Below are 13,823 nucleotides of genomic sequence, written 5' to 3'. Positions count from 1 at the left end.
GGAGGCCCTTGAAAAAAACCAAACATGGAAAATTGTTTCTCTCCTAAAAGGTAAAGTTCCTATTGGATGCAAGTGGGCATACATTATGAAGCATAAAGTTGATGGCTCGACTAAAAAGTATAAAATTCACCATGTGGCGAAAGCATACACTCAGCCTTATGGTATTGATCACCAGGAAACCTTTGCTCCTATAACCAAGATGAACCCGATTCAAGTTATTATGTCTCTAACTACCCACTATTCTTGGCCCTTGTATCAAATGGATGTTAAGAATGTCTTCTTTAATGGCAACCTTTAGGGAGAGGTTTACATGGATCTTTTCTTTTTTTTTTATAGGGTAGTATAAGAAAAAGGCAATTTATTAAGAAAAAAGGAAAAAGAAAAAGTACAAAGGAGGTCATAAGGAATAACCCGCAAATTAAAAAGGAACCCAAGAACAATACAAACTCCCAATCCCAAACAAAACACAGCTTTAATTTAATACTCAGACAATAACCCCCCACTTACTTCCAAAGCATGCAACCCTCAAAAATAAAAAACCCAACCAACAGAGAAAAACCCTAAACCTCAAAACTAACCACACACCAAGTTAGGACATTTCAACAACCATTGGATACTGAAGCTCTAATTCCCAAAACATTTTTCTAGTGTACTCTTCCCCTCCCAGAACCAATAAGCCCAAATTTTTGCTGACTAGTAGACCAGTTTCCACCACCTTTTCCACATCCACTTTTTTCTCAACTTTTCAAACTCCACTCCTTCCTCTTCAGCTTCATCAATTTCCTCTTCTAAGCTATCCTCTCCCCTCCCCCCCCCCCAACAAAACCCCTTCTTTTACATGGATCTTCCTCCAAGAGTGAACATCCCTAGAAGTGAAGGAAAGATTTGTCGCTTGAAGAAATTCCTTTATGGCCTTAAACAATCACTTAGAGCTTAGTTAGACAGATTTAGAAAGGTGATCTTGAAAATCAGCTTTACGCAATCTGAAGATGACCATACCTTGTTTATAAGAAGAGCCAATGGCCATGTGACTATGTTGATAGTATATGTCAATAATATTGTTATCACAGGGGATGATGTCTCAGGCATTGCTGAACTGAAGTCTTTCATTGCTACAGAATTTGAAATTAAGGATATTAGAAATCCTTGCACTTCCTAGGGATTGAGGTTGCAAGATCAAAAAGGGGCATTTATATTTCTCAAAGGAAATATGTTCTTGATTTTCTTCAGGAAGTAGGAAGATTGGATTGTAAACCAGTTGAAACTCTAATTGATCTCAATCATAAGATGGGAGCCGATAACAAAGATGTCCTTCCTAACAAAGGTGAGTATCGAAAACATGTTAGTTGCCTTCTCTAATTATGTTTGACAATACCCGATATATCATATGTTGTGAATGTGGCCAGTCAAATATGCATAATCCTAGATCTTCACATATGCAAGCAGTAAATTGAATACTTGCCTTTTTAAAGGGGTGTCCAGGAAAAAAAATGTTCTATTTTGATCATGGGCATCTCAAGGTTAAGGTCTACTCCAATGCCGATTAGGCAGGTTCTATTGATGATAGGTGCTCAACTTCTACTTATTTTACCTTGGTGGATGGTAATGTTGTATCTTGGAGAAGTAGGAAGCAATTTGTTGCGGCCCAATCTAGTGCAGATGCAAACTACAAAGTTATGCCTCATGAGGTTTTTGAACTATTATCGTTGAAGAACTTGTTGACAAAGATGGGAGTACATATAGATACTCCAATGATGTTATATTGTGACAACCAAGTTGCGGTAAACATAGCCTGCAACCCTATTCAACATGATCATACAAAGCATATAGCGGTAGGCACTTCTTTGGAGAAAGAGTTGCAAGTGGAGAGATTTGTTTACTTTTTGTGAGGTATGAAGTTAGTTGGTCAATTGTCTCTTTTCTTTTTCTTCCTCTCTTTATCACACAATCTTTTGTAACTTGCTCTTGAAATAGTCCCTTCTAAATGGTCTACCCAATGTAAAGTGAATATGAATCTATCCAATTTAGAGCAAATGGGATTGCTCAGGAGTTTGGGCCATGTTAAACTAGTTTGCAACAGATGAATTTCCTTCAATTCACACTAATCAATAAGTGGTTGAAATTTCTCATAGTTGTGGGTATCTGTTGGTTGGGTTTATTTATCATGTTAAAATCTTCCCCCAAGCACCAAGGCCCATTCCATAGACCTCTAATGGCATAGAGCTCTTCCTAGAACTCGTTCCTTTCCTTGTAAAAGTATTTGAACCATAAACACTTGTCATCACCCATATAAATCCATCCACCAAGTTACTAAGTTTTACTAAGAATGAAAATCTCCCCACCAACTCCTCCAAGTATTCAACTACTTCATTCTTCCACATGGTCGTCTACCAGCCCCTACGTGATCTCTCTTGTAACAAAGTTGATGTGGCATAACTAATCAATACACAACATCATGTCAGACAAATATTTTTATAAAAATGCTTTGTTGTGACTCCCAAGAAAGGCAACCAAGATAAAGGCAATGTAATAAAGTAAATAAGTCCAAAAAAGACAAATCTGAAAACTTCCAAGAGCAACTATAAATATCAGCTCACATTCCAAAAGCATACATTAGTAATTAGGTCCAGATTCTGAAAATGAATATTGGTCTTGAAACCCTAAGCAAGGATATTCTCTATCAACCTTTTTACTCTCTGTGGACCTCCAAATCATCAGATCTAAAAGATCTCAATCCCCATCCCTCAGTACTCCAACTTTCAGAGTTTCTGACCAACTCAATTAGTACCACCACCTTACTCCTATGTTTTGGCCTATAGCATGGGGCTTTTCTGTTCTCTCACTTTGCCTCCCTTTTAGGTCCAATATTACCAGTTCATCAAAATATTGACAAATTAAGTGCCAAACTCTTTCCCCATCCTTCCTGCTCCCATTACTCTTTTCTTGTTCTTCCCCTGTCTATTTTTTCTCCTTTAATCTCATTATATTCCTCTTCCCTGAATTACTTGTCCGGATGGATTTCACTATCAGCAAATAGCCTTGGAAGACTCTCTAGCAAGAACCAGGGCCTCAAGAAAATGCCTCGTGTAGGGATCACCAAGGTCGGGAATTAACTTGCAAAGCTTGTAAAATTAAAAGTAGAATACTGGGGCCTACTAGCAGTTCTTTTTTTTTTGGAAATAACAGAAAAAATTATTAAAACAAAAAAGAAGATATAATGAAGGTGATAAGCAATCACCCGAAAAGAAATGCCAACCCAAACCAAAATCCTCTGAGGCAATAACAAGTCCAAAACCCAACCCAAACTAAAATAAGACCCAGCTATGAAATCCTTTACCCATAGCACTACAATACAAGACAAAAAAAAAAGACAAAAGAAGCCAGATTATCAATCCAGCCCAATGCCCAACAATTACCTAAACAAGACATCCGATCCCAGAAACCCCTTCAAGCATCTTACTAGCAGTATACTGCTATCTGTTCCTTGATTCATATTATTTTTAAAATTATATTTACTTCGCTTACAAAAAAAAGGCCAGTATTAGGCAAGAAATGTCCCATCAGTTACCAAACCCTTGCTCTGCTCTCAACAGATCAAGAAAATGATATATTTTTCTTGAATGATTGGGATACAAAGATCTGTCCTCAAAGGTTCTCTCATTGAACTCCTTTAAGAGACACAACATAATCCCAAGCTTCAATTGACCATTGGAGGATTGGAGGAGGAAGATTACAAATCCAACCATATAAGGGTAAAGTACCATAACTCCCAGACAAATGAGCATTGAAGGATCAAAAGAACTGCTACAAGCATCCCAGACATCAATTTGCTACTTTTACCTATGGATGTATGATCCATGACAATATGAGATCAACAACCTCATCAGGTTAGCCAAAAAAGATCACAAAGTGGAATCACAATCACACTACCAAAGGAAAATGACAATGACTGGAGAGGTAACTGAAATTTGTCATGCATCCTTTCTCTTGTTTCACTTCTGCCTCCATGTCCATAAGAAAAGGTATCCTACTCACCGCATATTGCATTCAAACTCATAAGTTTCTTTTGGTATGAGAACAGTGACTTGTAGACAAAATCCTTACAACTGACCATTTTATAGCCAAGGAGATATGTCCACGATGTGTGCCTTGTTTTGCCAAACCAATAATGAGATTATCCCCCCCATCTTCTGATCCATTATAACCACCCTTTAAATACATCACGGAATTGTCAAGCTCTTTGGGCATCGAAGGGTCCTTCCACTGAACTTAGCACCTATGGCCCAAGCATGGCCAGTTAGAAGTTTTAGTGGGAAGAGCTGTATAATGTGGAATATGGTGCCTTTTGCTATATGTTGGAGCATTTAGAAAGAATGTAATCAGCAGGGTTCTTAATAGGCAGCCAACCCTATGCCCAAAGTTATTAGGGAAAAAAGAGAGAGGCTTACTTTTTTTTTTGGTATTATATTCTGCTTGACTCCAGGCAGATGAGGTTTTCTGGTTTATGTAATGAAGGGGAAGAATATACTTCTTATATTTAACTTTTCGATGTGTAACTTCTATATCATTTCTACCATTCCCATCAACCAACTAAGTTCAACATGATTGTTTTGTAAAGGGAGTATTACCCATATTTATTCATTGATAAATGCTCATCGAATAAAATACTAAACAAATTCTAACAAAACCAATAAGAAACCATCTTTACCGATCCCATCAACCAACCCAAATAGGAACAGTTCAATTTTCTAAAGCTAAAGTTTGCTATATAATAGCTACTAACAGCCTTTAGCATGAATTACTGTACAGTTGACAGCATTTTAAAGGGTAACTCAAGACTCCTTCCAACATCTCCCCACGGACAATCTCCAAAGGTTTCTAATTGACAACAGAGAAGCTTCAGTCTTTCAACATACCCAAAAAAACATTAGATTCTGTCAAAAGCCACACAACCCCCTCACATTCCTTATTACTTGACTTGCCACTAAACAGCTCCAACATCCGCCATTAGAACAAACTGAAACCTAGTGTAGAAACTAAGAATAATAATACCGATAACGATTTACGGCTCATACCTTAACCTTATCCCTCAATTTCAGAACTTTCGCGGCAAAGGCGTTCCTCGACGAGTCAACGTGCGACAGAACTGACGACGTCGAAATGGAGTACCTTCGAACCAAAGGAGCGGGTACATGATCGTCCCGCTCGAATGACTTCCTCGGTTCGAACCCAGGGACCTCCCAGTTCCACCTGTTCCTCTGGTCCGCCATTACCGCTTCTCCCGAACCCTAGATCTTGAACAGTGAGACTCCTCCGGAGAAAAAACAAAAATCAACGAAAACAAACAAAGAAAATGGTAGACTCGGCCAGAAGAAAAATATGTAGCAAAAGCCTATCCATCGTCATGAAAACTCCTTCTCATTTATATATTTATCTCGCATTTCCATTTTCTCTCCTGATATTAAACGAAAATTGAAGGTTGAACTCCTTCAACACCCACCCGCCTTTAGTCCCTTACCTCCCAAGAGAGAGAAAAAGCTCGCTCGCTCTCTCTGTGTTTCAACCGAGACACGCTTTTGCTTTTGCGCTCACAAAAAATTTGCGCCGCAGCTCTGCGTCGCGCCCAATTTTTGTGTCGCTTGGTTCTGAATTTTCGAGGATAAGGATTGGAGGGCACGTGAGATGGTTTCCCTTGTGCTTGCCTCTCACGGGACCTAATCATAATGGGAAGGGAACAAACTAAACCGTGTAAATTTACCGCAAACAGCGAAAAGTAGAGGAGAAAAAGAAAGAAAAAAACCACTCCACGAAGTACATTCTTTGTTGCTACTCGAGAAAATGAGTACATTGTTTGTTGTCTTGTGGTGGAAGAACATGGATGTCCGCACTGTTTTAGATGAATCTCTCCCTGGGGGTACAGGCTACAGCTTCCCTACGTGTTTGTCCCTTGTTTGAAGCAGCAAGCTCCGTGGGTAGGGCTGAATCTGATGCCAGTCCAATCCCAGTCTGACCTAAAAATGTTTGGGTTTGGGCCGGGTTTAGTTCAGGGAGAAGCCCATCTCAGTATCGAGGGTTTCAACTACGCGAAAGAAGCCCAAACCTATACTTCAAATTTTGGTTTTGTTTTGGAAAATATTAGTGTAAGAGCATCTGCTATGATATATGCGTGTGTACAAATAAGTATTAATCATATATGATATATGGTATTTGAATTTAACTCTTGTGATCTGCAAGTATCGATTTTATATGATATCTAACTTTGATGATTTAAAAAACATGTATTTTATTTTTTTAAACAAAACCTTAATTTTCAAAACGATAATACAATTCAAGATTTTTCTTTTCTTTAAGGTGTAGCAATTTTGAAAATGAACTGAAAACAAAACATTAATTTTGTAGAACACCCCTTTTAGTTTGAAAAATATTATGAAAAAATGGGTCATTTACTGAAACACCTAGTATAGTTTTACATATTTACTAAAACTACCTTATAGTTTGTGTTTCACAAAAACACCCGTTATGGTTTCAAAATATGTATTGTGTTTTGGGAGCAGTTGAAAACAAAAGCATTCATGATACATAACACGCCTCTAAAGTTTGAAAAGATTATGACAAGGGTCATTTACTAAAGCACCCACTATAGTTTCACGTGTTTATATCCAGTCCGTGTTTCACCAAAATATCCACTATGGTTTGCAACCAATTCACTTAGTCAAACTTACATTACAAACTGTTTGTATTTCCATAAAGGAAATTGTCAAGTGTCCAATTAAAAACGAGTAAGGAAAATGTTCAAGGCACAGGCTCGTGGGTTTTGTTTCTTTTGACTAAATTTGTTGGCACGGAACACATGCAAGACAAATGGCAATAGCCTCAACGTTTAAAGCAAAGATTGCCAAGGTTCTATGACCACTGGCCCAAACAATGACACCAGAGTCAAAACGAGTGATACAAGCAAGGAAGGTGTTCACAATAGTTGTCAAAAGCAACATCACAACTAATCTTAATCCATCCCTGGGGAAGCAACTCCTAAGCACTAGAGAGGATATGGGGTGATGGCAAGTGAAAAAAAAACAAGAGAATAGAAGGCTACTGATATTTCTAATTGCCAAGCATGGCACACTGGATAATTCTAATAGGACAGAGGGGCTCATTTGTATAGAAAAAATGGTTTATGGTAGTCCATATCAACCATCAAATAAAACAATTCCTTGGAAACAACAAGTAGGATTAGAATATTATGAAAATAACCATGGAGTAGATCACACTAAGCCAATCATCAAAGTTGTTATAATGAAGTGCATCTAACTGGATACCAAATAAAGCAATTCCATGGAACCAACAAGTATAGGTAAAAGGGATTGCCTTGTCTAATACCCCTAGAGGGCTTATTGAGTACTATTGGTTAAAAGTGAACTCCACAAAGGAATGGCAACTGATCAAGCCAATATTTATTATGACCAAGTTGATTAAGCACCTTGATGATGAAAGACCATTCAAGGTGATCATAGACCTTGTTTAGATCTATCTTTATGCCCATATAGTATCTCTTTCCTTTAGTTATGGTTTGAGAAAGTGGAATGCTTCATGGGCTAGGATGATATTATCTGAAATTAATCTATACTTTATGAAGGCATATTGGCTTTAGTCAATGATTAGGGGGAGCATATTAACCAAACACTTTGAGAGCAACATATACACAATGTTGGTGAGTTTAATAGACTTGTACTGTGAAACATCTTCAAGATTAGAAAATTTGGGAATCATAGTGATGCTAGTGAAGTTAATAAAATTAGGGATGCTCTTCCATTAGAACCCACTTTTAATCTCATGAGTGATGTCCTATCTTACGACTCACCAAAAATTTTGGAAAAAAATGTCTGACATGGGAGCCTTGCATGCACCAATAGAAAAAACTGTCGAGTAAATTTTCATATCATAAAAAGGGCTTAACAACTCTTGGTTCATCTCCTTAGAGAATTAAGTGTTAAGACTATCAAAATAACCTATAATTACTTGTTGGTTTTCAAGCTCAAAGTGAATTAAGTGTTAAGACTAATTTTTAATGCAATAGATATGATTCATTTGCTGCCAAACAATGGTTATTCTGTAAAAGAAGCTTGTATTGCCATCACCCTTGTGTAACCATTAAACTCTAGATTTTTGTCGCTAATTCGTCGTTTCCGGCTTCAGCTCAATATCTATAGTAGGCTATAAGGTCTTTTGCATCGCCAATTTGTGACCTGATTGGGGTTGAGACTATAAAATAAGGATTTGGTGCTTGACGGCCTTTATTTGATTTGGTCCTTGATTTTTTAATAAAAAAAAAAAAAAACTTATATTCGGCCTCCTACTTTTCTTGGATTTATAGGGGTTAGGGATGGGGCTTGAAATTGGGTTATAAGTGGGCTAGCCCATTAGGTCCGGGGCAAAGATAATTACTATGGAATTATAAGAGGGCCTAAGGTTGAGTTGGAAAAAATCTGACAGTTGGTCCATCACTGTAGGTTAATGATTACTAGGTAAAAGGTGATGTCCCATTTTTAATGTACCTGGACTTGAGACCTTCATCCCATTGATGTATTGGGATCGGAGTCTCAGACCTCAAGCAACTCAAAATTTCCTCCACATTGTTATCTCCATTTGTTGTCAAATGCAGGTGTCGGGCTCCTGCAACTTTTTGGTGCAAAAAGATATCTATTGGCAACTAGCAAGCCCCTATCAGCCTTGGTACTCCCTAAGCTGCCATCTATCACCAGTCGATATAACTGGTTTCCTTGCCCCATTTGCTCCTTCCCTCTTATGGTCATCTTCTTTGACCATTTCAACAATTGAAATAAAAGCTCTGTCCATGATTTGGGGATTAGAAATTGCATTTGGTGCAATTTTCCACATATGTGTGAAAAGTCAACTCGAATCCAAGGGCCATAAACTCAATGTTAGCCTTGGCATGATAAACTCCCTAAGTCTATCCAACACCTGAGAACATTTAAACTAACACGAGTCTCATAAATGTCCAGTTTAAGGGGTAATTGCACAGAAGCATACAAATATCAACATGAAACAATAATATACTTTTATTCATTTAAAATAATCGTATTTGTATATCAATCTAATTGGAACTAAGGCATACACTGTCTAACATCTAAACCACTAACTAGTATCAACCATTTATACCTCATCCCAACACCAACAAGTATGATCAACCTCCCATGCCCATAAACCCCTCCTCCAAAACACCCCCCCTTGGTGGCAATAGTATTTATCCCAGTTTATTACAACTAGCTAAAGAAAACCTACCAATTGAAGCATCAGTTGGTTATTTCTTTTATTTATTTATTACTCAGTATTAACTACACATCCAACACTCAAAATATGTTATTCTAACAAAGGAGGTGTAATTATTGTTGCCTCCCTCTTGCCTTTTTTGGTGAGTCTCCTCACCTTATTTGGTGAAATTTTTTTTCTCTTGCCTAATTGCTTTTCTCAGGTGGGTATGGATCATCCACCAAACTCCTCACCATAATTAATGATCTGATTAATAAAGTCGAACTTATCCTCAACCCAGTAGATAGACTAATGATTGAAGCAAATCAAGAAGATATTGATGATCTCATAAATTGCTACACAAGTAAGGTGATTAGGGTTCTTACTGATAAAGAAGGCTAGCAGGCTTATTGGAGAACTTGAATACAATCTAGACACTACATAAAGATAGACTAGTGGTGGAGTTTCTATGATGATTCTTTCTTAGTTCACATCAAATTAGTAGTACATTAGGATGATTCTCTCCATGGAGGACCATGGTCTTTCAATGATGACTATATAATTATGGAGAAATGTCTCCCAAATAAAACACCCGATTCTTTATCTTTTAGACAGAATTGATGTTTGGGTTCATATTATAGGACTCCTAGTTGAATATCTCAAACCCAAAGTTGGCATGAAGATCGTAGAAGCAATAGGTAAGCCCTATGAACCTAGAGAAGATGAAGTGAGCAACTGGAGTAAGTTCATTAGAATCAAAGTCTTAATGAATATTTTTAAAAGCCTAGTACACAGCACACCCTACACACTCATGGATAAGAAGGTGATCATAGTGAAGTTTCACTATAAGTGGCTTCCTCGTTTCTACAAGCTATGTGGCAAATTAGGACATGTTGTTGATAGGTGTAGCCTTCGAGCAGAGATAGAAGAACACCTTGAGACCTGTTAGGATGAAGTGACCAAAGATAAACTACAACACTACTTAATCTGTAGCTATACAAAGGACATTTGACATTTGTAGTGAAGTTCATAGCAAGCTTCGTAGTGGTAAAGCCTCTAAAGGACATGGCTAGCAAACTACCATCATTGATGTTGGATGGAAGGCAAGAAGACGATGGCAACCTTACCAGATCTGTGGATGCAGATTTACCAGATCCAAAATCCTTGGAAGAGGAGATATCTATTAGAAATTTACATGGCGAGAATTTCGGTAGTGATTTGCATAAAGAGAATGTATCCAACCCAACTATGATGTAAAGGGAGGGACCCCCTTCGGTTAATAAAAATTCAATCCTACAATTAGTGGGAGGTAAGCAAGCCTTAAATGGCAAGACAATTGTAGACATCTCACACTATGCGGATATGGATATTGGGATTTAGCAAAAGAGCCATGACCCAATAGTGTCAAATTTGTTGCAGCTAGAATCAATCTTAATCGTTGGTTGTCAAAAAGGCAAACACAAGGCCCAAAATCAAGAAATTTCCTCACCTTGCATGCATTGACCCTTCATTGGGCCTGGTTTCTAAAGTCCCGCCAACTCATCGTTTATGCTTGTAGAAAAAAGCTCATTTGAAGGGATCAAACACTTTGGAGGATGCAAACTGAAATTGCCGAGGTGGCAAGCCTTCAATTGCCACCACCCCCGCCATGATTCTCTTGGCCTGGAACTGTAGAAGTGGAGGGAGCAACTTGGCAGTTCGACATTTCAAATCCCTCCTCAAGAAAATTAAGCCCACCATGTTTTTTTATTTCAAAAACTCGTTGTAGGTAGAATATAGTTGAATCCATTATTCAACAGTTGCAACATTATAATTATTTTATTGTGAAATTTGTTGGTTGTTCTGGTGGACTATGGTTAGGTTGGAGTAAGTCAATTCAGCTGAATGTAATCTTTCATTTACAAAATATAATACATGCTTCCATTTTAAATTTTCCAATGCTTTTCAAATGGGACCTCGTAGTTGTTTATGTCCATCCCAAAAAAAAAAAAAAGAGCAAAGACATGGAGTTTAGGATACAGTCAAATCTATTGCTTCTAATATTCATAATCCATGGTGCTTGTTTGGTGATCTTAAATGCAATTAGCAATGAAAATGATAAGGTTGGGGGCAAAAAGATTGATAGACATCAAATTCAGCGTTTCAGTGAAATGGCTGAAGCATGTGGTTTGATTGATATTGCTTTTATTGGCCCTCCTTTCACTTGGTTGAATAGGCGACGAGATGGCTTACTGCTTGAAAGATTGGATAGAGCTTTGGTCTCTTTTGATTGTTTGGTTCATTTCCCTCAATCCCATGTTAGGCATCTTACTGCTGAAAGAAGTGACCACTACCCCATCTCTTTATACGCTCATACTAAGAGACATAAGCATAAAACCCATGATAGGTTTGAAGCTATTTGGACAAAGGAAACTAACTTTGTTCACATAGTGAACCTTGCAACTTGGGGTAGAGACAGACCGTATAGGTTCTTTCCAATCTAGGATCTGTCAACTTACAGATCAATTGTCCTCTTTGCAAATAGATGTTGAGGAAGAAACCAAGGTTCGCCTTGAACTTGACAAGCTCATCGAACTAGAGGAACTTTATTGGAAATAGAGAGTCTATGATGACTGGTTAAAAGGTGGAGATAGGCAAACCAAGATTTTTCGTGTGACTGCAACTAGCGGGCATTATAGAAATGGAATTCATTGGTTGCGTGACCACAATGGTGAATGGAACGAGGATGAAGGTACAATCTCAAATTTAATCCAAAGTTACTTTATTGATCTATTTACTTCCTCAATGTCACAATTTATTACTTTTTCAAATTCCCTTATTCCAAGCCAAGTTTCAGGTGAGATGAATGGTTTTCTATGTCAAATACCATATGAAAATGAGGTGAAGTAAGCTCTTTTTAGCATTGGGCCCCTAAAGGCACTAGGACCTAACGATGTGCATGCTCTCTTCTATCAAAAGTGTTGAAACGAAGTTGGGGGGGGGGAACCTAATTAGTTTTGTTCAAGGTTGTCAGCACACGATTTTTGCTCTGTTCCACTTCTCATACCCCAAGGGCCCAATCGGACCTCACCAATAACTTTGGAGCATGATAAAATCCAAGGACATCAAATTTCAACTCGAATACCCTCAAATCCATTGTTGATTTATATTATTCCCTTTTGACGACCATGATCACAACACATCACCACTTCCGCCCCATGATCAAACTTCACCATATGAAGCAAAACCTTTTAACATCCAATCACACAATATTTCAACCCTAAATTCCTTGATTTTGTCGTTCATTCGTAAGAGATTCCGTTTCGATGCATTTAGTCCCATTACGCTTCTCAAACCAAAAACCTGCGATCCACCAAAATTCAACACGACATTATCTCCTTTAACCATTCATCAAAATAAGATTCCACTTTAAGCCACCTCATTGGTCGAGATATTCTCTATCCAAATTCTTGTGATTCCAACACCTCCAAAGACATGAAACATACCCATTGAACTCCAAATATCCTGATCAACTACCCATCAAATTTCAGATCCAAAATGCCCATATTGTCCTTCATATGCAAAGATTCTGAATAAACCACTCACATCACCCGATTTCCTTCGAACTTAAGATTTGCACTATGAAACACCATTCCCCAGTATCAAACCTCATCTAAACCTTTGTCAACCCCCTATTGACGATTCGTCCAATTTTGAACCTTGAAATGGCAGTTTTGCCCTTCATCTAGAAAGACCGCGAATCATCCACTCCTATCACACGATACTCTCCGAACTCAAGATCGGCATTTCAAAACACCATCAAACCTCATCTAAACCCTTATTAATCCTCTGATTGATGATCTATCCAATTTTGAACCTTGAAATGATGATTTTACCTTTATCCAGAAAGATTCTAAATAAACCACTCCTATCGCCTAATACTCTATGAACTCAAGATTTGCACTATGAAACACCACTCCCCACCAACAAACCTCATCTCAAACCCCAATCGACGATCCATCCATTTTGAACATTAAAATGACAATTTTACCCTTCATCTAGAAAGATTATGAATCAACCACTTCTATCACCCGATACTCTTCAAATTCAAGATCGGCACTACAAAACACCATCAAACGTCATCCAAACCTTTGTCAACCCCCCAATTGACGATCCATCCCATTTTGAACATGGAAATGATGATCTTACCCTTCATCCAGAAAGATTCTGAATAAACCACTCCTATCGCTCAATACTCTTTGAACTCAAGATTTACACTGCAAAACACCACCAAACCTCTATCAACCTCTCGATCGATGATGTATCCGACTTTGAACCTTGGAATGACCATTTTTCCATCCATTTAAGAAAACACCACCGACCATCACTGCCAAACCAGTCAAACCCGTTGTCATTCTTTTAATCGACTATCTAGGAAATACATGCCATAAAATGCCCATTTCGCCCTTCCATCAAGGACGTTTCCACAATCTCATCTTTTGGGTTATAAGAGCTAGTTTTCCCACCCTTGGATGCTCAGAAAAGGAAGACTTTAAATCTAAAACGTCCATTTGTTC

General features: G+C 38.0%; 1 protein-coding gene across 3 annotated transcripts in view; it reads right to left on the bottom strand.

Moving 5' to 3' along the window:
- Positions 1-5,675, bottom strand: part of LOC104611908 (kinesin-like protein KIN-14B) — a 110,664-nt gene extending 104,989 nt beyond the window's left edge. Inside the window, exons 1-2 of one of the 3 annotated variants that reach the window (XM_010279184.3) lie at positions 5,519-5,675; positions 5,076-5,288 (exon numbers count right to left, since the gene is read on the bottom strand). In XM_010279184.3, coding sequence (XP_010277486.1) covers positions 5,076-5,270 — 195 coding nt within the window. In that variant the 5' untranslated portion in view covers positions 5,271-5,288; positions 5,519-5,675. The other 2 variants (XM_010279182.3, XM_088890780.1) reach the window with 2 other exon arrangements.
- Between the last annotated feature and the right edge of the window lie 8,148 nt (positions 5,676-13,823).

Source organism: Nelumbo nucifera, chromosome 1 (genome assembly GCF_055504915.1).
Source record: "Nelumbo nucifera cultivar China Antique chromosome 1, China Antique-T2T, whole genome shotgun sequence".
In the NCBI taxonomy this organism is placed as follows: Eukaryota; Viridiplantae; Streptophyta; class Magnoliopsida; order Proteales; family Nelumbonaceae; genus Nelumbo; species Nelumbo nucifera.
Note: the sequence above shows the minus strand (reverse complement) of the source record. Positions and strands in the feature narration are given on the sequence as shown.